At 41.4% G+C, this 21,557-nt stretch overlaps 2 protein-coding genes across 7 annotated transcripts in view; one reads left to right on the top strand and one right to left on the bottom strand.

Moving 5' to 3' along the window:
• The window catches only part of LOC101858321 (UPF0602 protein C4orf47 homolog), a 28,331-nt gene extending 21,809 nt beyond the window's left edge, over positions 1-6,522 (top strand). For 5 of the 6 annotated variants that reach the window (XM_035970808.1, XM_035970812.1, XM_005090192.3 and 2 more), the window contains 3 exons: positions 1,309-1,494; positions 1,835-2,010; positions 2,875-6,522. In XM_035970808.1, coding sequence (XP_035826701.1) covers positions 1,309-1,494; positions 1,835-2,010; positions 2,875-2,917 — 405 coding nt within the window. In that variant the 3' untranslated portion in view covers positions 2,918-6,522. The remainder of the gene's footprint in view (positions 1-1,308; positions 1,495-1,834; positions 2,011-2,874) is intronic. The other variant, XM_005090193.3, reaches the window with a different exon arrangement.
• A 5,121-nt stretch (positions 6,523-11,643) lies between these two features.
• LOC101857850 (general vesicular transport factor p115) overlaps positions 11,644-21,557 on the bottom strand; it is a 33,018-nt gene continuing 23,104 nt past the window's right edge. The window contains exons 17-22 of the mRNA XM_005090188.3: positions 20,368-20,607; positions 18,787-18,920; positions 18,015-18,170; positions 15,592-15,771; positions 14,248-14,400; positions 11,644-12,722 (exon numbers count right to left, since the gene is read on the bottom strand). Coding sequence (XP_005090245.1) covers positions 12,651-12,722; positions 14,248-14,400; positions 15,592-15,771; positions 18,015-18,170; positions 18,787-18,920; positions 20,368-20,607 — 935 coding nt within the window. The 3' untranslated portion in view covers positions 11,644-12,650. The remainder of the gene's footprint in view (positions 12,723-14,247; positions 14,401-15,591; positions 15,772-18,014; positions 18,171-18,786; positions 18,921-20,367; positions 20,608-21,557) is intronic.

The raw sequence follows: 21,557 nt of genomic DNA, 5'->3' as shown, positions 1-21,557 counted from the left end.
TTAGCCCAAACTTGGAGGTCTCACCACTTAAATAACCTTCCAGTGTTGCAATGGGTGTTTAACATGTACAATTTGGCTCATTTTTCTTGACTGAATTCCAGATGAGTGTTTTCTTCAAAAACGTGTTCATGATTCTTTGCAATCTGCGATACAATTCATAATTTTCTTAGATGATCTGAATGGTTATGACAGAAATAAGCTAAATACTGATCACAGGTTCGTTCACCAATGATGAATTGCTTAAAACACTAGTAACCTATTCTGAGTGAGTGGAACTAGAGGAGTAGAAATGAACGGGGTGAACACAAAATCTGACAAGAAAGTCAAATGATCTTGAAAGAACAAAACAGACTTGGGTACTTCTTTGTGTGGAGCCTGGGGTCAGTAAAGACATCGCAAGAGCATGATTTTCTTCCATAGTTTGAGGAGTAGCATCAGTTATCTAGTGGTTAGCCTACTGGAGATTGTGGGTTTGCATTTTTGAGGCTCAGTTGGTTCGACATTGTGTCCTTGGGGAAAGACACTTTGTACAAATTTGGATGGGGAAATATTTCCCATTTAGCTCGGTCGTATTGGAGATGGATGTTAAACTTGGAGGTCTCACCACTTAAATAAACTTCCAGTGTTGCAATGGGTGTTTAACGTGTACAATTTGGCTCATTTTTCTAGACTGAATTCCAGATGAGTGTTTTCTTCAAAAATGTGTTCATAATTCTTTGCAATCTGGTTTAGTAGAAGTATCATATCGTCATGCGCTAGCAAAATGGCACAACTAATTTTTGCTACTTTAGAGATCTATAGAAAAAACTGTTTAACTAGGCTATTTGTCATCTAATAAAGGTAAAACTTGCCATGCATGCTTATTTTTTTACGGCCAGTGCATTTTTGTTTTGGTTTTGCCTTTTAGCTATGCCAATTTGTAAGTGCATTGACGTCACTAGGTTCTAGATTAAACAAAGGAGGTAAAGAGATGGGGTTATAGAAAGAGGAAATGGTAGGGAAAAAAAGTTATGAATGTTTACTTATTTATTTTACTAATATCTTTATTGAACATTGAATCAAGTAGGTTTTAAGGTAGTCTCCTCTCGGAAAATCTTTTTGAAGTCAGTGAGCTAAATATGAAAAATAAGAACAGCAAATTTCAAAGGTAGGTTACTCAATGCAAGTACATTAATACATTGAGTTGTTTCATAGCATTTTAAATAATATAGTTTTAGTACATATATATTCAAAAAGATGTGTCTTTTGATTGAAGATGTTTTGGTGTCTGTGAGCTTATTAAAAAAAAAATTTGAATCTGCATATCAGAAAGAAGTTGCTCAACATAAGGCCCAGCTGAAGGCAGGCGCCTTCCACCTCAACATGCACCCTTCCGACTACTTTGACGGCAACCCTTACAGGACGGACAAACCTCTCCCGCCCTTGAGAAAATCGGCAGACGTTACCAAGAAGGATGTCGGTCCACCGTTCAGACCTAGCAACCCCGGGAAAGTGGTGAGTGACGACAGGGAATGTTGACGGCTGAGTTGTTGGGGATTTTTTCAGAGGATGTTTCTGAATACCTATCTGAGATATGTCTTACTTAGAGGTGTTTAAAGATGTTACCACATGTCTGTTTCAATGAATGTGTGTGTGGGTGGTTGTATGGGTGTTTGTGAGTGTGTGTGTGTGGACGATTGTCTTGGACGGGTGGCAATAACAGCAGGTTCAACTGTATTTCAGATCTGCAGTAAGAATTCGTTGAAAGTATTTTCGGACCACAATTTGAATATTGAGGAATTACACCAATATTTCTTCATTGTTAAGACTTATTTTTTTCTTTCTTATTCAACAGATGGGTGGCATGAAGGCTGGTACATTTGAGCCGTACCCTCTCAAATCGAAGGACCCGTACGGCATCAAAGACAAGCGTCCAGTCAACGTGGTGAACAAGAGCGGCAGGATCTTCATGCCATCACAGGGGCCCAAGACCACACCATGCAAATCTATCGTCAACCAGAATGTGGTCAGGTATGTGCTCGAGATCAAAGAGAACAAACATACAGTCGTGCACCCACATAGTCAAACACACATACGGAGAACGAATGTGAGGCATCATGATGAAATCAGGCTCTCGTCAAAATAATGAAATCGAAGATATCAGCATTTTCCTCTAGTTTGACCATTTTTTTCTCTTTTTTTTTTTTTTTTTGCTCAACACCTTGTACGTCAATTTGAAACATATTTCTGTGTGGATTTTATTGAAAAATATTGATCAAAGGCAGAGTAAATTTTAAATTTTCAGTTTCCAAGAACTCTCAGACTTTGGAAATCACCAAACTTTGGCGGCCATTTTCTCGCTAATGTAACCTCTGAAACCAGGCAACCCCCACCTTCTTCAATAGCAAACATCTTCTCTTCTATTCAAGAAAGGCATGTATTTTTTTTTAAATTAAAAGGTGGTCAAACGAACAAGCTTTAAGATGATACCAATAACTCTAGATGCCCAAAAATTGACGAGCACCTGATTCTACCGCGTTGTGATTCAAATTTTCAGATTCCCAATTTTTTCTTATACATTATATTTTCTAAGTTTCATCGTTGTATGACAGTTTCATTTTCAGGGTAGAGAACTAATGATACTCCTTCTTGCTATCAATAATCATGCTGAACAGTGAATAATAATGATAATAATAATAATAAAGATTATAATAATAATAATAATATCATCATCATCATCATCATCATCATCATAAGTGTACCTATATAGTGCATATCCACGCTCTTCAGCATGCTCTGTGCAATCATCAACTGTTACAATCTGTCTTTGCAACATTTCCCACCTCCCAACACCTGACACAACCCCACCGTCCTCATCTTTCGTCCCTTCCACAGGTCTGTGAACATCACCAACTACCGGTCAGTGACGGTCCTTTGATGTGTGCAGTTGCCTCCCGACACACCCCTCGGCCACCTCCTCACCAGTCCTCTCTTGTGGATTTGCTTGTGTCTGCACTCGCTTTGTTTTGTCATACGTGCGACATAATAACAACACAATGTATTTGGAATGCCAAAGGCTTTATCCTTATAATCTTATAAACAGAACTGAAGGACAGAAAGAAAATATCCACTATATTTGAGCCACTTAGGTTCCATAATTTAACGGTGTACAGCTTTCTTCCTCGCAGTGGCTTGGGTTTAGAAGAAATTTAACTCATGACCTTCTTGTTGCATACGTAAAAATGGTTAGCCAAGGGATTTTTTCCCCACATTTGTTAGCAACCCAAAGGGGAATGTAGGCCGACCTACATTGTAAAACAATCTTTTTTTAAATTGTAGGCCTCTTTGTTTGACTTTGGCCACATTGTGGAAGAAAAAGCTTTTATAGTGGTGGTTTTCTAGTAAACTGTTATCAAGAAAGCACTGATCCTAAGCTAAAAAAAAAAACCCTGCAAATTTGGCGGCTTTTTCTACTAATTATGAAATATTTTTCGCTCAATAATGTTTACGCTATTAGTGATATGGAGGAGAAGATGACATTTCTCTGTATTGATCATAATCTACGACTGTGGTATAGAAACAGTATTATTTCATCTGCCACAGAGGTAAATTGTGAAGGAAAGATATGGTTGGGAAATGTAGTAGAAAGGTGTGTAGATATAGCTATCGCAACATTCAACTGTGAGTCAATGAAAAAATCCTAGACCAAGAGGGCAAAAACATTTTCATAACAGAGGTTTATGCGCAGCAAAGAAAGAAAATTTAGTCTTAATTATCTCTTTACAAGCCCCTGCTGTACCAAAAGATAATTTTTCTGTGAGGTTTAATTTTTTTTTCTTACTAAACAAATTGTTCTGTCAGCATTGGAATACTGATAGAGGGATTAATGGGGAAGGTCTTCAAACCCACGAGATATTGTCTTTTGTGAATGTGATATGCATGCAAACTTCATGTACAATAACTTTTGATAGTTGTGTTTCCTTTTCGTTGACCGTCTCAGCATTCTGACTTTATGTTTCCATCTCCTGTTCCTCCCGATGCTGACTTTCGATTTCTTGGTGGAGGATTATGGGATAGAAACGGAAATTGAATGCCACACCTTTTCTAGCCGGTGAAGCAATCAGTAGATATAACAGTTGTTCCGAATCCTTTCCACCTCAACTACTTTTTCCTTTCTATCATCCTAGGTAACTCATTTCTTCCAATTATTTCGGATCTTTGTCCTTGACTCTTTCTGTTCTGAGTGATTGCCAAAAGCAGAGGAAGAAGACGAGTGTATTACTTTTCTGAAATGTTTTTGCCATTGAGAAATGGAAAGCGTAAGTTTTCTAGGAGGTGTAGCAGCCACTTGCATGAAGTGTAACGTGGGTATTCCGTACGTTCTTGGACATACATTTTCATATTGTGTTTTTACTGTTGATTTAAACTGTTTCTGAATAATTTACACCCTCTGACAAAACCCTGCCTAATCTTGAAGTGTGAACATTTTTGCTATCTTATGACACCGTAACTTTAAAAAAAGTTATATTTATGATAAACATGTACATAAAAAGAGAACGTTTTTCACCCCCAATATGGATTCTAATGTGTATCATAAACTGCTTTTTCCATAGCCAGTTGGTATATTATGTACCACAAATGTATGTTTTCTGTTTTTTTCACATACACGTGTGCCCCTGTTCATATCACACTGTGAAACGATTGTCTTTTCTTGTTGAACTTTATGGTCTTTTTGCTAAATATTTAAACTTTCTACTCATATTTCTGATAGATTTATGGGTGCCTTGGGTGATATGTTTGTGGTGTGGCTTTCAGTATTTTTCATGCCAGAACTCTACTGCATGCTGTACCCAGAGGGATACTCAGTTCTCAGAGGAATAAGCTCCAAACAAATAAAACGGACAACTAGAACTATTCAAACAAGAAAGATGGATGTGATTGATAAAGCAAATGTAAAAAGGATTCACATATTATCTTAAAGAGAAAGAAATCATCAGGTAAACTGTGATTCTAAAATATTAAGATTCTGTAGACTTTCAAAGGAATTCAGGTGGAATATTTGGAGCATCTGTAATTTCAGCCTTTTTATTAAAGCATAGATAGATCAGTTTTGAAATGTAAAAAACAACAAAATGTGCATAATATGCCACAGTGCCAAAGTGAACTTACTGCTGAAAATGTCCAGTCCCTGATTCTTCTGAAGCATCAACATGCCTGTTTCGATAAACATTATAATGACTATGTAAGTGGCACCCTGACTTTAATTTAGCATGTTACGTCTGTGATATTTTGATGTTTTGTATACATATGACTAGACTGAATTGAGTGGAGAGGAACAACGATAAATGTTTTATAGCAAATGCAAAAAGCCAGTAGAACTCTATGAATTAAATCGAGTGCATTTTAACCCTATGCAGCACTGAAGCATTCATTCTTGTAGTGTGGTATGATACAAATGTCATCACTGTCAAACACGTGTCCACAACTTTTGCAGGGGTCTTCGGTACAAAAATCCTTACATGACCCACTCTGCCTAAGGTCAGAGGCTGGACCAAGATGGCGACACAAGAGAAGGACACTGTCGTTTACTATGTTGATACCATATAATGACAGATGAAGTTATAACCAGTACGAAAAATAAGCATTTTGCAATGTGAAGAAAATGGCGCAAGTAATAGTTTGCCTTGCTTGGTCTGCTCATTTAGTACAATACTCTCAAAACTTGCAGCTGGATAAGAACTGAAAAAATTTGATGTTGCTTTGGAAATTACAATTGAAAAATATGTCAAAGTGCACATAAGTTGTAAAAGGATTGTTGTCCATTTCGGTTTCAATCAAAATTATGTTTGGAGTGTTTCAATCTATGTATCTTTGAAATTCTTCCGTGCATCTGAATGTCATATGACTTAATCTTATGACATAGTTTGAACTACAAAGACTCATAATTCTGATAGACACATGGTACCAAAATTTGGGGTAAAACACTGAAAAGTTCAAAGGTTAAAGCTGAATATTAATGTAAGGGCTAACATTGCCTCTACAAAGTTTGTCAGTCTGAAAATCAAAAGTTCAAAGACAAAATGTCTGTGGATAAAATAACCAACTTCCAACTTATATATCCCTTCAGAAGTGACTAGACTACTTCTTTGCCACTTGCATTCTTCTGCAACACATTATGATTATATGAAGAACAAGGATAAAACGAGATAACTTTGAGCTTTTCTCTTCCATTTTGTACAACACTTTAGTGTGATATTTATATATGTTTTATAATTTATGTTTATTCAATGTTGATCAGAAACCTTTCGTTTTGCTTGGTTAAAAGATCTGGTGAATGTAGTGACCTCTCCTTCTTGTATGTTTTCAAAATCTTTATCAGTATAAAAAAAGACCTTTCTTAAATCCAGCTGTTTTAGGAAAAAAGAAGTAGGAATGGGCATCAGAAGAACTGACGATGTTGATTTTTTTTAGTGGCTCAAACCTTCATCGAAACTTTTGTAGCAGATTTACCAAGCATTATCAATAAACTTGTTATGGAATGTCTTCCTCTTCAAGCCTCTTTTTACGTTATCATTAATAATTATAATAGTAATTAGCATTTGCATTGCACATATGTGCTTTACAACCTACATTATTACCATGGCAGATGATAGAACCTTCAGAAATGTTCTTGCTTCCTGGGAATCGTACAGTGCAAACAGCTGATTAAGTGCTGAAAACACTAACAAAATAAACTGACAAGATCTTTTGCTGCCTTTTGCTGGGTACCCATTCCCACCTGAGTGAAAGTGAGGAAAATTCATGTAAAGAGCCTGTCCAGTGGACATGACAGGAGGCCTCTGACAGGGTTCGAACCCACAACCTTCAGTTGTGAGCCCAACAGCCTAACCTTTAGACCCCTGATGCCACACTGGTGAACGTGGCTAACTGAACTCATGGTGCTCATATGACCTTATGCAGTTGCGAGCGCCGAAAAACCTCTACTAAAACTAACAAAACTCTGCTGGTCTCAGGAAGTCTGACCTCACTACACCCTGAACAGGTCAGTGAGTACTGTTGTACCTGTCCTACACAACAACCCACTGTCAAGGAGAAAAGTGATTATCTTAGATAGGTGGTCTTCTAGGGAAGTATCATAATATAGGTTGTTTTTGTTTTATATTGGGGAGGGGGGTTGGTAAGTGTTTCACAGCGCTTGCAACTGCATAAGGTCACATGAGCGCGCAAGAACACCAAACATTTTCAATTGTAGGAAATTTTGAATTTTCCCCGGGTGACGTCCGAAGCCTACTCTTGACTTTTCTCGATTTTAGACCACCAACGACGGATCTTTAACGTGCGCAATTTGCAGACAGGACCTCCGAGATTTTTCGCCATTGTCCGAGAAGGCTAGGTGTAGATCTTTCCTACCAGAAGATCAGGGGTGTTATAATATAGAAAAAAACCCACAAGTTGAGGAAGTGGGAAATGCTGTTTGTACAGGGGGTTGTCTCGAGTGTGTGGCCGTTAGAGCAGGTTTTACCCCCTGGAACAGTGCTGCTGACAGAAGTGTCTTTAGGCCATTCCCAAATGACATTAACCTGTCCATATGCACAGTAGAATTGTAAATGGACTGATTCATCTATGTCATGCTCATAACTGTGCCTGAACTGCAACAGGGAACTGCTGCTCTTTCTTTCCTAATCCTTACTATCGTCTTTTTTCCTCTACTTCTTTTGTATGTTTGTCACGCTCGTGTGACCTGCTATTTCAGGGGTGCCTTGACAGTTGAAGCAGACTTTGTGCTTTGAAGCTAGAGTGGTGAACAGAGTAAGTCTGATTCCCTGAAAGGACTTCTCTGTTGACATCCACCCCTTGGTGCTCATATGACCTTATGTAGTTGCGAGCCCGGCAAAACCTCAACTAAAACTTAACTAAGAGCAGGTTTTAACGGTACTCCACTGTTCGCTCCACAACTATGTTCTGTTTAGTTTTAGTAAGGTTTTCAGCACTCGCAGCAGCATAAGGTCATATGAGCGCCAAGGAGTGAATGTCAACAGAGAAGTCCAAAAGGGGAATGAGGTTTACTCTGCTCACCGTTCTAGCCTTAACAGCACAAAGTCTGCTTCGATTATCAAGGCACCCCGGAAATAGCAGTTCACAGTTCACAAACGAGTGACAAACATACAAAAGAAGTAGAGGAAAAATAATGATAGTAAGGGTGAGGACAGACTGCAGAAACACAAAACACACATATTTAAGAAAAAACAAGGTCAAATCTTCATGTTAGTTTTAGTTACTGTATTTAAATATATTTACAGTACAAGTGACAGTGATCAATAAACATTCTCTCTACTTGGTATCAACATGATTGATAACTGATGAACAAGACATTATAGTGGTGTACTGCCACAATCAACAGTACCGAGTCTGATATAGATTCACAAATCTCTGCGAACTCATACATGCTGTCAAATCAGATTCTACATCTTTCTCACATTAGGATAGCACACAGGTACCACATTCTTTTCTTGTCAAGTTACCTCATTTACACTAACGCTATTCGCATAGTAAAAAGTAATTTGAAAAAAAAAAAGCATTTCTCCACATCATTGTTTTGAAGGTGCTATGAAGACTATAAGAACAGCCAACATAATGCACTCGGTCCTTATGCTTCCCTCATGCAATAATCATCAAAGGTAGGTAAACACTCAGGCTGGTCTAAGTATATACACGTTCTTTGTCCAATCAGGAACCTCTTACAAGCACTTGAAAGTTATGTTGCTCTCGTTTCACCAGAAAGACATTTAAGTTGCAATTATAACATCTCGGGTTCCATTCCCAGGACAGCCCGGTAGGAAGTTTGTCCTTGGGAAAGGTACACTGTCCACCACTTGGATTGCCCATCTCTCACTGGTTACTTGGCAACCATCAGCGACAGAAATATTGTGTGATTGACAGAAGCTTTAGAGCTCCTCGTAGACTAGCATTCTACACTTCTTGGGACCTCAGGAGTCACACCAGAGTCACGGTGTAACTTCCACGGAGCTCTTGAGTCACAGCATGAGGTATTGAAAGTAGAGCTGGAGTCTGCTCGATTAATCGAATGCTTGCGAGCCGTGGACGGCTTGCGCCAGAGGCTTGTAAGCAGGCTTGTGCTTTGCTTTGCCTCCCGCTCGCTACCGGGTGGAACTTCCGGTGTGTTGTGACTCGCAGACAGTCTTGTCAGGTTGCGAGCAGACAAATCAAATCATAGGACTCGAGTGTCTTGCTGTGCTGCGAGTGAGATTTGAGACTTGGCGGCCGTCCGCTGCTAGCAAGCCTTCGATTAATTGAGCAGACTCCAGCTCTAGTGTGGTCCCGCTGTGCAGTGACATTGTGAGCGGGGTCTCTCTCTCTCCCTCTCTCTTTTTCTGATGTAAGTGGCTTCGCGGATTGCAAGCAGGGTGGGGAGGATGAGTGGGGTCTGACACGAGTGGCTTCGCAGATTGCTAGTTGGTGTGAACTTGACTAGACTCAACTTATCATGCTGGTGATTTGATATGATTTGACCTAGCGATTTGAGGCTTGTGACTTGAACTAGGGGCTTGCGAGCACGAACGGGTTTGCTACCGGGGTACAGCTCTAATTGAAAGTACTTGAGTCCCACTGTGCGATATTGAGTCACATTTGAAACTCTTAACCAGCGGCTCGCAGTCGGAACCACTGTGCCAGTGCGCCACCGACAGCAGCTTGGGCACATTCCTTTACGACGACTTCGACATCAACCTACTTTTTAGCATTTACCGAAAACTGGTCTCTTTTATCGGAATTTCATTCGTTAGATGAAGAACTATCAAAATAGGTTCACTTGTTTTGATTTAATAACCAATTTAGTGACGTGTTTGTCATTTGTAGATTTAGTACTGAATAAAGGGCCCGGGAGAGTGGGTTTGCCCTCCCTCAGAAATAAAGAGTTAAGTCTCAATAACTTTTGTGAGTGAGTCACACAGTTAGCTCTTAGCAGTGAGTCATGCCCTTAACCTACGCTTATCTCCTACATTCCCCTTAGAACCTACAGTGTCACTTCATAACCTTTAGCAAGGCACACAGAGATAAGAAAAAAAAAAGGAAAAAGGACAAGGATAGAAAATATTTCACAAACAGCGACAAGAAAATATTTCACAAACAGCGACTTATCCAAAGTATTCACTCATCAAGCAAATTGAAAACCTTTGGCAATCATATCCCTATTTCAGCAGTGCAGAGAGATCAGAGTTCACCATGGTACAACCCACACAAACAGAGAATATTTTCAGAGTGCATGAGGAACTCCAACATGGCTGCACAGAATCGTCCAAACGTGAACTCTCCGCACCATCAGTCATATTTCCAGTCCCTACTATTCAGCTTTTGCATTGAGTACGATATTCAACAATTGAAAAAATTAGACAGAAACATCAAAGAACTTCTCAAAAACAGTCCCCTCTTTCAAATTCCAAATGACTGTCTATAAAAAGTTATAAATGGTTTCGAAATAATTAATGCAAACAAACTGTCCGTCTACGTATTGTAAATATCATATATGGTTGAAAATGAAGGGGTTACACAAGAGATCAAATCACAGTTTTACCAACACCAGGGGCCAATTTATCTATTGGAACTTCTTCTGATTGACAGTCATCTCACAGACAACCCGCACTGACGACCAAACAGAGCGTTCAAACCACTGCTTTGTTTTTGTAAAGAATGACTGGTGAACTTCTGACCTTGTGACAAAACTATTCCATACAGAGCAGAAAATCTCTTTTACAATTGAACAACAAAACACAGATTTAAAAATATAAATGCCAAAAGTAAATGTAATGCTATATCTGAATGCAATGAAATGTCCAAATGCACATATGTGATGCAACGTGGTGAAATCAGGCGCTCGTCAAAATAATGAAATTGAAGAAACTGGCATTTTTCTGCCACTTTGGTAATTTTTATCGAATTTTTCTTTTTCAGCTTAAAACCATTGTTGTCCATTTAAGAACACATTTCTGGGTGGATTTTTACAGGAAAAACATTGATTAAAGGCACAAAAATGTAAGTTTTCAGTTTCCACGGACTATCAAGTTATGGAAATAACCAAACTTTGGTGGCCATTTTCTCGTTAATTCTACCTTTGAAACCAGGCAACCCAACTTTCATCAATATCAAATATCTTGACTTCTATTCAAGATATATGGGCATTTTTTTCAGCGTTATCAAGACAATTGAACTAGCTTTAAGATGATACCAATAACTCCACATGCCCGAAAATTGACGAGCGCCTGATTCCACCGCGTCGTGACACATATATGCAATGCAATGACTGATGGTAATTCACTGAGGGAGACTTGCGTTCTTACAAGGAACAAGAAACAAAAAAAGGATTCAAAACTTGAAAAATCTGTTGTCATGAGATGTAAAACCATGGCTACTGGTAGGAGAACAAAATGGTTATCGGTAGGACTGGGAGGGTAGACAAGGAAAACACCCGCCAAAACTAGGGAAGGAACACAACGGTCTTCCTCACTGACATCTCCATAGACAGAATGTACACGGAGACGCCACCAATCACAGGTACACCAAAGCTGAGTCTTGCTGTCTTTGTGTAAGAAGCTAAAAGCTCTGGCAACAAAACAAAAAAATCCAGAGAAAAACCGAGGAGGAAAAGTCTACGTGGACAACATAAAAATGTTTATTTTCCTTAATAAAATGATCAGACAGAATTGCTTCTTCCTCACGCTTCACCATTCTCACAACTCCAAGCACACTTTGCCAAGCAAATCAACAAGGGGAAGGAAAACTCCACAAACCAAAAGGGGACAGGGAATATCTTCAGGGGAAAACACAGGCCTACAAAAGCACTGAATGATCAAAAGAAGCAAAGTATATAAACACAGTCATTCAGGCTTATATTATAAGTATCCACACATACAACAGTACTTAATTAAACAAACATAGAGATATTGCAGCGTATTATGAATGCCTCCATAATTTCCTCCACAAGCAAAGGGAACCAAGCATTCTGGCAGTATCTTGTTTCACCACTCACACTCACAGATCATCATTCACCCTTCACACTTTCCTTTATTGTTCCTTTTCTTTTAAAGAAAATGTCATTTATAGTCACCTTCCAACTCATCATCACCCCAGGTTTAAACTATGAAGAACCTAAATACCTCTTACTTTCTAACAAAATTTATCTAATGTGAACTTTTATTTTTCATCGTGGATACTGATATTAGACCTAATTTTTTAAAAGCCACATGATCATAACTTTTGAAAAAAAACTATTACATCCATCCAACATGAGTTCCCTTTTTTTCTCTGCAAAAAGAAAAAGAAAAAACGACAAATTAGTATCCACATTAAGCACAAATCATAATCATAAAGCCAAAAAGCAACCTGTCAGAGAATCTGAAACCAAAAGACTTCTGGCACTTTTGCCGCAGTGTTTATCGGACAAAGCAAGCTGGCAAGACAAACTAAAGCATGCGGTAATCCTGTCTTCGGGTAGAATCAAGTCTTCGGGTAGAGAGTTGTCAAAAGTCTCCAGCATTACCCACAGCCACAACAATATCCAGCTCAAACTTTTCAGACAACCTCAACGTCGGCATTCAAAATTATACAACACACGCTCAAAACTTGGCATAAATTGGTTATCACTATTGTCCTCTAGATCAGTCAGCATCTCCCTCATCATCGTCATCATCATCGTCATCTAGATCATCATCATCGTCGTCGTCCTCAACCTGAAAAGAGATGGCATTATGGTTAAAGTGAGAACGCTACATCAAAAATAATAATAATAGATATCATTTTGTATAGCGTAAATCCCCGCTCAAAAGCAAGCTCTATGCGCTTCACAATATATACTATTATTACTCTAGCAGACCAGAGAGCATTCTGAAACAACCTCAACTTCCTAGGAAGCATACAGTGCAAGCAGCCATTTACAGGTGCTAAAACACTAACATGCTGACAAGATCTTTCGCTGTGTATGGCCAGGTACCCATTCCCACCTGGGTGAAGTGAGGATAATTTGTGTAAAGAGCCCTTCCCAAGGACACAACGTTGGTCCCCAAGACTCGAATCCCGGAACCCGCAACCTCGCAATTACGAGTCCGGTAGCCTAACCACAAGGGTCTTGAACATCTAGCTCTCACTGGCAAAATTGAGGGCAAGCGAGGCAGGGGTAGGCCCAGAACAACATACTTAGGGAACCTAAACAAATGGGTAACAGGAAAAGATCAGGGAAACGTAGCTTTTTTGAGAGCATCCGAGCAAAGGAAAGAATGGAAAACCATGATCGCCGATGTCTGTCGCAGATCTGGCACTGGATGATGATGAGCCTAACCACTAGGCCACCAACACCACAAAATGTTTGATAGGAAAGAAGGAGCAAACCACACCAGAGCACCCACCAACCACCAACACACACGTCTTAACTCTCCAAAATGTTTATCTACAACAGAACCTGTGTCGAGGTTTTAGATTTAAGTAAGAGTTTTAATACACTTGCAACACAAATAGTCATTTTAGTGCCAAAGATTAGAGGTTTTACTGGAGAGCAACATACAAAGAAAAGGATGGTAGACAAGAACGACAGATGTTTTGGGGGGGGGGGGTTTCATAAGAGTTTTACTGCACTTGCAATACTTTACTTTACTTTACTGTTGCCCGCCGCTTCTACCCTTTTGGGTGTCGCAGGTGGTTAATATTTCCCTGACTCCATCTATCCAGGTCTTCCTCGGTTGCCCTCTAGCCTTGTTGCCATCAAATTGTTTTATGTACGCATGTTGTGATTCTTTGGTGTTGGATGTGACGCATGACTCTCATTTAACTTGTGCCCACCATTTCTCGGATTACTGAGTGTCTAATTTTTGAAATAACTTGCAATACAATGAGGTCATTTAAGTGCCAAAGATTAGAGGTGTTACAAGAGAGTAACATAAACAAAAAAGGACGGGAGATAAAGATGTTTAATAGGAGAGAAGGAGCAAACCACACCAGAGCACCCGCCAACCACCCACTGACAGAGATTTTTTATAGGAAAGAAGGAGAAAACCACACCAGAGCACCTGCCAACCACCCACTAACAGAGATTTTTTATAGAAAAGAAGGAGAAAACCACACCAGAACACCCGCCAACCACCCACTAACAGATTTTTTTTAGGAAAAAAGGAGAAAACCACACCAGAGCACCCGCCAAAACCGCTCTCATGGCAAAATCAATAAAGGACACCCCCCCCCCCCTAAATATGCAGCGCCCCCTACCTCTTGTCCGAGCTCCTTCAACTTGGTCTTGTACTTGTCGATCTTGGCGTCCTGGTCGGCCAGCAGAACCAAGAGGTCGTCCTGCTCCTTCTTCAACGTCTCCATCTCCTCCCGCAGGTCTCCGCCCGCGTTCTGCTTCTCTTCCTCCAACGTCTGCACCACACACACACACACACAAAGAAAAAAACCAGTCACATAAGTGAAAGACAAGCATGCAGAAAGTGAAAACTAGCTGAGTTAAACAAGTTTTAGTAAGCGTTTTACAGCACTTACAACACAATAAGGTCATAAAATTGCTGAAGATTAGAGGTGTTGCAAGAGAGTAACACACACAAAAAAGAAGGAGGAGAGATAAAGACGATAGACGTTTGATAGGAAAGAAGAAGCAAACCACACCAGAGCACTCGCCACCACCCACAGCTGATTTTTCGGAGTTGCAGAAAAGAGTGTATTTTTTCCCCCTGAGGATATGTAGCATGAAATTTTACGTTACTTTTGCCTAATATGTTGCTGACAGGAAATAAATCAGGTTGACAAAATTTCCCACTCAGAAAAGCTAGAGGTGTGGCAGCCATTATAATAACACCAGGTGACAATGACTAAATAACATGTACTCGCGTGTGTCACGAGTACTTCTGTGTGAGGCGTGTACTCCTGTGTGTCCTGTGTACTCCTGTGCGAGGCGTGTACTCCTGTGTGAGGCGTGTACTCGAGTGTGTTGTGTGTACAGGTGAGTGAGGCGTGTACTCGCGTGTGGGGCAAGAGAGAGAGAGAAAGAGGGAGGGAGCGAGAGAGAGAGAGAGAGAGAGGGAGGGAGCGAGAGAGAGAGGGGGGGAGAGAGAGAGGGAGGGAGAGAGAGGGAGAGAGAGGGAGAGAGAGAGAGGGAGAGAGAGGGAGGGAGAGAGAGGGAGAGAGAGAGAGAGAGAGGGGGAGAGAGAGAGAGAGAGAGAGAGAGAGAGAGAGAGAGAGACGGAGAGAGAATGGAAATGTCACTTCTATTTATAGAGAACGAATGTTTTTAATGAATATTTCTATTTATTCAAGTTTCAATTTTATTGGGAGCGTTCATGAATTTGTATTGCATTGTATATTTTTAGTGGGAACACATTGCCAAGCTCACTGCAAGACCGTTTTTCTCATAGAATGTTTTATACATACACATATGTGATGCCTTTTTTTGATGTTACGCGCATTGAGCATTTTTTGGAAATGCGCAGCATAAATGCGATTTATTATTGTTATTACTCCTGTGTGCCGCGTGTACTCCTGTGTGTGGTGTGTACTCTAGTGTGTCATGTGTACTCCTGTGTGTCGCGTGTACTCCTGTGTGAGGTGGCCACTCACCCGCACATTACTGGCCAGCTTCAGGTTCTCCTCGTTGGATTTCTTGACTCGTTCCTGCAGAGAGTTCCGCTCCTCCGTGAGGGCGGCCACCTGAGACTCGCTGGCTTGTAACCGCGACTGGAGCTCTGCGGTGGCGGCGTCTGACTCTGGAGAGGAAGCTTCGGCAGACTGTGTTGACTTCTGGGGAAGGAAAGCAAAATGTCACCCTCCTGATAGGCCTGACTAACCCCAAGTGGAGTGAATTCTAAAGGACAAGCAAAAAAATTTGGTTTACATCGCAGTGCAGCCTGACTTCCGCCAGATTGTTAGGCTTCATTTCTAATGTTTCAGTAGAAGTTCCAGTCAAAATTCAGGCCTGGCTTTGGCAGAGCGTACGAAATAAGCAATTTACTACTGATTCATCAAATCTATTTAAAAAAAATTATACTTTGTGCATTAGCCTGTCTTATGACAAGAATGAAGATATGTAAAGATTCCATCAAAGCACCAACCAAACTATGACACGAAAGTTCTTAAACACATAGGAAAAGTTTTGGTTCGATCAGAGAACTCGCCAAATCACACAGCAAACCTGCAACTGTGAGTAAAACCTCAACCATGTCTAAAGAAAGCATTCTTTATGCAGGCCTAAAAACTGAATTGTTCGTTTTGCACGGCATGCTTCCCAGGAAACTGAGATTGTATCAGAATGCTATCTGCTGGGGTAATAATATATAGTGAGGTGCAAAAAACCGCGAATTTTTTATGTTGTTGTAATCGCCCAATGCTGAGTTCATAGTTGTGTGATGTGAACTCATATCAGTCAACACTTGCCTCGAGCGTCTTGATTGGGCATTTTTGAGCATCGCAAAGATGTCATTGGCTGCGTAAGCAATGCACAACTCACGAGTCATCACTCACCACTGGGACACATTTGCAACTTATTGTCAGTCCTGAGTTTATGCTCACTCAGTCCTGGGCGTATGCCTATAAAATCCGCACCTCGAAGTGTTGCATTCATATCGAAACAGACGAGCTACAGACATGCCAAGGTTATCAAGGGAAAACAGAGAAAGAGCTGTCGGGCGACTGGCGGCCGGTGAGTCGGTGGAACAGGTGTCCCAGGTTTTTGGTGTCCACCTAAGCACCATTTATCACCTTCGGAACCGATTACAAGCGACAGCGACCACAGCAGATCGACCAAAAAGTGGAAGACCAAGGGGGACAACTCCAGCCCATGATTGTGTCATCATTCATCGGTACCGCCGCGATCCGTTTCTGCCAGGTGCAGAGACTGCCAGAACAATCATGGGAACGACTGGAAGCCAACTTAGCTGCTGGACTGTGCCAACGAGGTTAGTGACTGCTGGTCTTCACTGCAAGCGTCCTTACTAGGGAGCTGTCCTAACACCAAGGCATCTACAGCAACGGATACAGTGGGCACAGGCACATGTCAACTGGCAGAACGCACAGTGGAGGAGAGTCCTCTTCAGTGATGAAAGCAGGTTCTGCGTCGATCCAGTGAATGGCCGTGTCCGTGCGTGGCGTAGAGACACGACTCGCTATGACGACAACAACATTCTGGAGCGTGACCCCTGGGGAGGCGAGAGCGTGATGATATGGGGAACCATGGCGTTGAATCATAGAGTGGGACCTGTCAACTTCCAGAACATTGGTCCAGGACGTGGAAACGGCATCACGGCTCAGCGCTACATTGCACTAGTCTTGGAACCTCAAGTGGTGCCCTTTATACAGAGCCATCGTAACTGCCTATATCAACAAGGCAACGCACAACCACATACCGCACGTGCTACCCAGAACTTCTTGGCGCAGAACAATGTCAATTTATTGGCACACCCACCTCACTCACCTGACTTGAACCCTATTGAACATTTGTTGGACATGATCTAAAGACAGCTTAACCAGACGCAGCCACGGCCTCGACCAGCAGCCCAGTTGACTGCAGCCATCATCCAGATCTTCGGTGGCATCCAAAATGGCCAGATCAACCGTTTGATTAACTCTATGAACAGAAGATGCCCCGCTATAATCGCTGCACGTGGAGGCCATACGCGTTACTAAGTTTGCCCGTCAAGGTCAACGTGAGCTCAGATAAATGTGTCGGATCCTCAGTTCATGCCAGCTATGTCACTCAAGAAGTGTGCAAAGTTTCAGCTAATAAACACAACAAATAACTGGAAACCTATGTGTTGCATTTTGCCAATCATTGTGTTGTAATAAATATTCGCGTTTCTTTTGCACCTCAGTATACATTGTCAAGTGCATAGAGCTTGCTGTTGAGGGGGAATTTGCGCTGTATACAAAAACTATCTAATTGCGCTCTTTACAAAAACTATCTATTATTATTATAACTATTATTATTATTATTATAATTATTATTATTATTACATGTATTATTATATGTAGAGTAAATGAGCACACACCTGTTGTAGCTCAGTGGTCAGTCGAGTCACCTCGGCCTTCAGACCTGAGATCTCCTGGTCTCGGCTGGCCACCTCCCCCTGTAGGCGAGCCAGGGAAGCTTGAAGCACAGCCCCGCCATCTGGGTTGTTCTCCTTGTCTTCGTCTCCTCCAGCGGCCTGCAGCAAGATTTTTTTCTTTTCGTAAGAGTTTTAGGGCACTTGCAACACAATAAGGTCATATGAGCGCCACAAGATTAGATTGTTTTTGTTTTAGTAGAGGTTTTACAGTGCTCATAACTGCATAAGGTCATATAAGTGCCAAAGATTAGAGGTGTTACAAGAGAGTAAAAAACATTAAAAAAAGAAGAAGGGGAGATAAGGACGATAGATGTTTTGTAGGAAAGAAGGAGCAAACCACACCACAGCACCAGCCAACCACCCACACACTAGATTCAACAGTGACATGCAGGGGGATACAACAACACTAGGTTTAAAAAAAAAAAATTTTTGTAAGTGGTGAGAGAGAGAGAGAGAGAGAGAGAGAGAGAGAGAGAGAGAGAGAGAGAGAGACAGAGAGAGAGAGACAGAGAGAGACAGAGAGACAGAGAGAGACAGAGACAGAGACAGACAGACAGACAGATCGAGAGAGAGAGAGAGAAAGAGATAAAAAGAGAGGGGGGGGGAAGAGAGAGAGACAAAGATATGTATTGAGCCTAACCAATAAACCACAGATGCTGGAATGATAATGAATGAGTCTTGACGTTACAGGTAAAAACAAAAAGCAGTAACTTACACTGGCTTGGAGCTGAGCATCTTTCTCCGTGAGCTGAGACCTGAGACTGTCCACCTCCCGCTGCAGACTTTCCACTTCCTCGGCGGAGGCTCCGGACGGCGACGCTGCTACTGGGGGCGGAGTGCCCTGACTACCTGCACACACAGGAGGAAGATATGGTCGTTTTTAAGCACAAGGGGCTTGTTTAGAGAAAATCGAAGGTAAAGTTTGCGCCCCTTGTTCAGTTTCTTTAAATGACAAGGAGAGTATGCTTTATAACCAAACAAATATACGCACCAATGAAACCAAACTTCTCTTTTGGGTAGGCAATGCCAACTTTTGGTGTTGGTCAAGATTTTTGGAAACCCCCGAAATCTGAGTTAGCGCTCTTGTCCTTAAAAGCGAACAAATATCGTTACAACATCAACACATCGTACAATAGAAGTCTTAACCTCAAATGACTCGTAAGGCGCTGGGGGGGAGGAGACCTGGTTGGCGAGTCATTTAGTGTTGAGAAAAGGTAAGACAGGTAGACAGAAACAACAGAGGAAAAGTAAAGAAGCAAAACCTACCACCAGCAGCCCCCTCCAACCACCCACCCACGCCCGATCTCCTCACCTTTGTGTGCCTTCAGCAGGGTTCTTTCCCTCTTTAGTTTTAGTAGAGGTTTTACGGCGTTCGCAACTGCATAAGGTCATATGAGAGCCAGAAGATTAGAGCTGTTACAAGAGAGTAACAAACATAGAAAAGACGAAGGGGAGATAAGGACCATAGAAGTTTGATAGGAAAGAAGAAGTAAACCACACCAAGGCACCCTCCAACCACCTACGTTCTTTCCCTCTGTTGTTGGACCGAATCAGTGACCTCTCTTTATGGTACTAGCACGAACTAAACGACACTCCATTGCTGCACCCAATCAGAGACCTCTATGACAAAGTTACAAACCTATAGTGTGCTTAAAAAATTCATGGCACAACTTATTGTCAAATATCTCCTCAACTATTGAACACAGGTTTTCCAATTTTAGCACAATGACTTGTATCAATTTGTCTTAACAGATCAGCATTTTTGTAAACACCTGCTAGCTGTATCCTAGAAAATTCATTAATAAATACTAATAAAAAATCCAAGTGGGTAGTTTCTACAGATTTTTTAAAACAAATTGATACAAACTGCTGTGCAAAGTATGGATGACCCTGATTCACCAATAAAAGAGAAATCTGAGGAAAAGTTGCATCATTATCATCATCAGCATCATCATCATCATAACTGCCGACTTAACAATTCCCCTTTCCCTTGTTTCGTTTCTCTAGAAAACATAACAATTTGCACCCACCATGTCTGTACATTCTTACATAACCAACAAATACAGGCACCAAAATCAGGACACGGGCCAAAAAGAGAAGTTGCGCCGCCACAAATTTCTGACATCCAGATATCCTCACCCTTGTGTGCCTTCAGCAGCGCGTTCTGGTCCCGGAGTTGCTGGACTCTTAAGGGCATTAGAACTAACAAAAAAACACTCCATTGTTGTGCCCAATCAGAGACCTTTGTAACAAACCTAGCCAGGCATCTTCCCATACGGATAAAAGATCTCCTCACCTTTGTGTGCCTTCAGCAGGGCGTTCTGGTCCCGGAGTTGCTGGACCTGGTCGGTGAGCTCGGCGACACGCCTCTCTGACGCGCTGTTCTGCCCCTGCATTTCCTCCAGCTGCTGCCTCAGCCCGCTCAGCACCTCCTCCTGCTCCCTCAGCAGAGCCTTGTACTGGTCCTCGTCCCCACCCAGCAGCGTGCGTCCGTTGATGGCGCCGCCCGAGCCAGACACCGCCTTCAACACCTCGTCTGAAGCAAAGTTTTTTTTAAAGAGTTTTACGCCACTTTTTGTGCTGCCAAGAGCGAAATGCTCGCAGCTAAAGGGATTTGAAAACAACAACAACGGCACTTTCACACACAATAAGGTCAGTTTTTAGTTTTAGTACACGTTTTACAGCGCTCGCAACTGCATAAGGTCATATGAGCGCCAAGGGCTGGATGTCAACAGAGAACTCCTTACAGGGAATCGGGCTTACTCTGCTCACCTCTCTAGCTTCAACAGCACAGTCTGCTTCGACTATCAAGGCAACCCGGAAACAACAGGTCACAAGAGAGTAACAAACATACAAAAGAAGTAGAGGACAAAATGACGATAGTAAGGATGAGGAAAAAAAAAGCAGCAGTTTCCTGTTGCAATTCCGGCACAGTTATGAGCATGAAATTGATGAATCAGCCCATTTACAATTCCATTGTGTAACAGAACATGGTAATGTCCCCCTTTGGGAATGGCCTAAAGACACTTTAGTCAGCAGCACCATCGCGGGGTTCAATAAGGTCACATAAGTGCCGAGGATTAGAGGTGTTACAAGGGAGCAGCAAACATAAAAAAAGGAGGAGAGATCGTTTTAGTTTTAGTAAGAGTTTTAAAAGCACTTGTAACACAATAAGGTCATACAAGTGCCGAAGATTAGAGGTGTTACAAGAAAGTAGAAAACATAAAAAAGAAGAAGAGATCAGGACGACTGATGTTTGATAGGAAAGAAGAAGCAAATCACACCAGAGCACCTGCCAACCACCCACCGTCTGAAGCAAAACGGGGAAGATATTCCTCAACTCTTAAATACGAAACACCTTTCAGTTAAAGACTTTTAGTTTTGTGGGTGAGTTTTATTTAAAATTCATGCTAATAAAAATTGTGAATGCCACAAAACGATCCAAGTAACATAAAGAAATACAAAAGAATTGGAAATTATAAAAGA

The sequence above is a fragment of the Aplysia californica genome, unplaced genomic scaffold (assembly GCF_000002075.1).
Source record: "Aplysia californica isolate F4 #8 unplaced genomic scaffold, AplCal3.0 scaffold00013, whole genome shotgun sequence".
Lineage (NCBI taxonomy): Eukaryota > Metazoa > Mollusca > Gastropoda > Aplysiida > Aplysiidae > Aplysia > Aplysia californica.
This window is presented reverse-complemented; position numbering and strand designations above follow the sequence as displayed.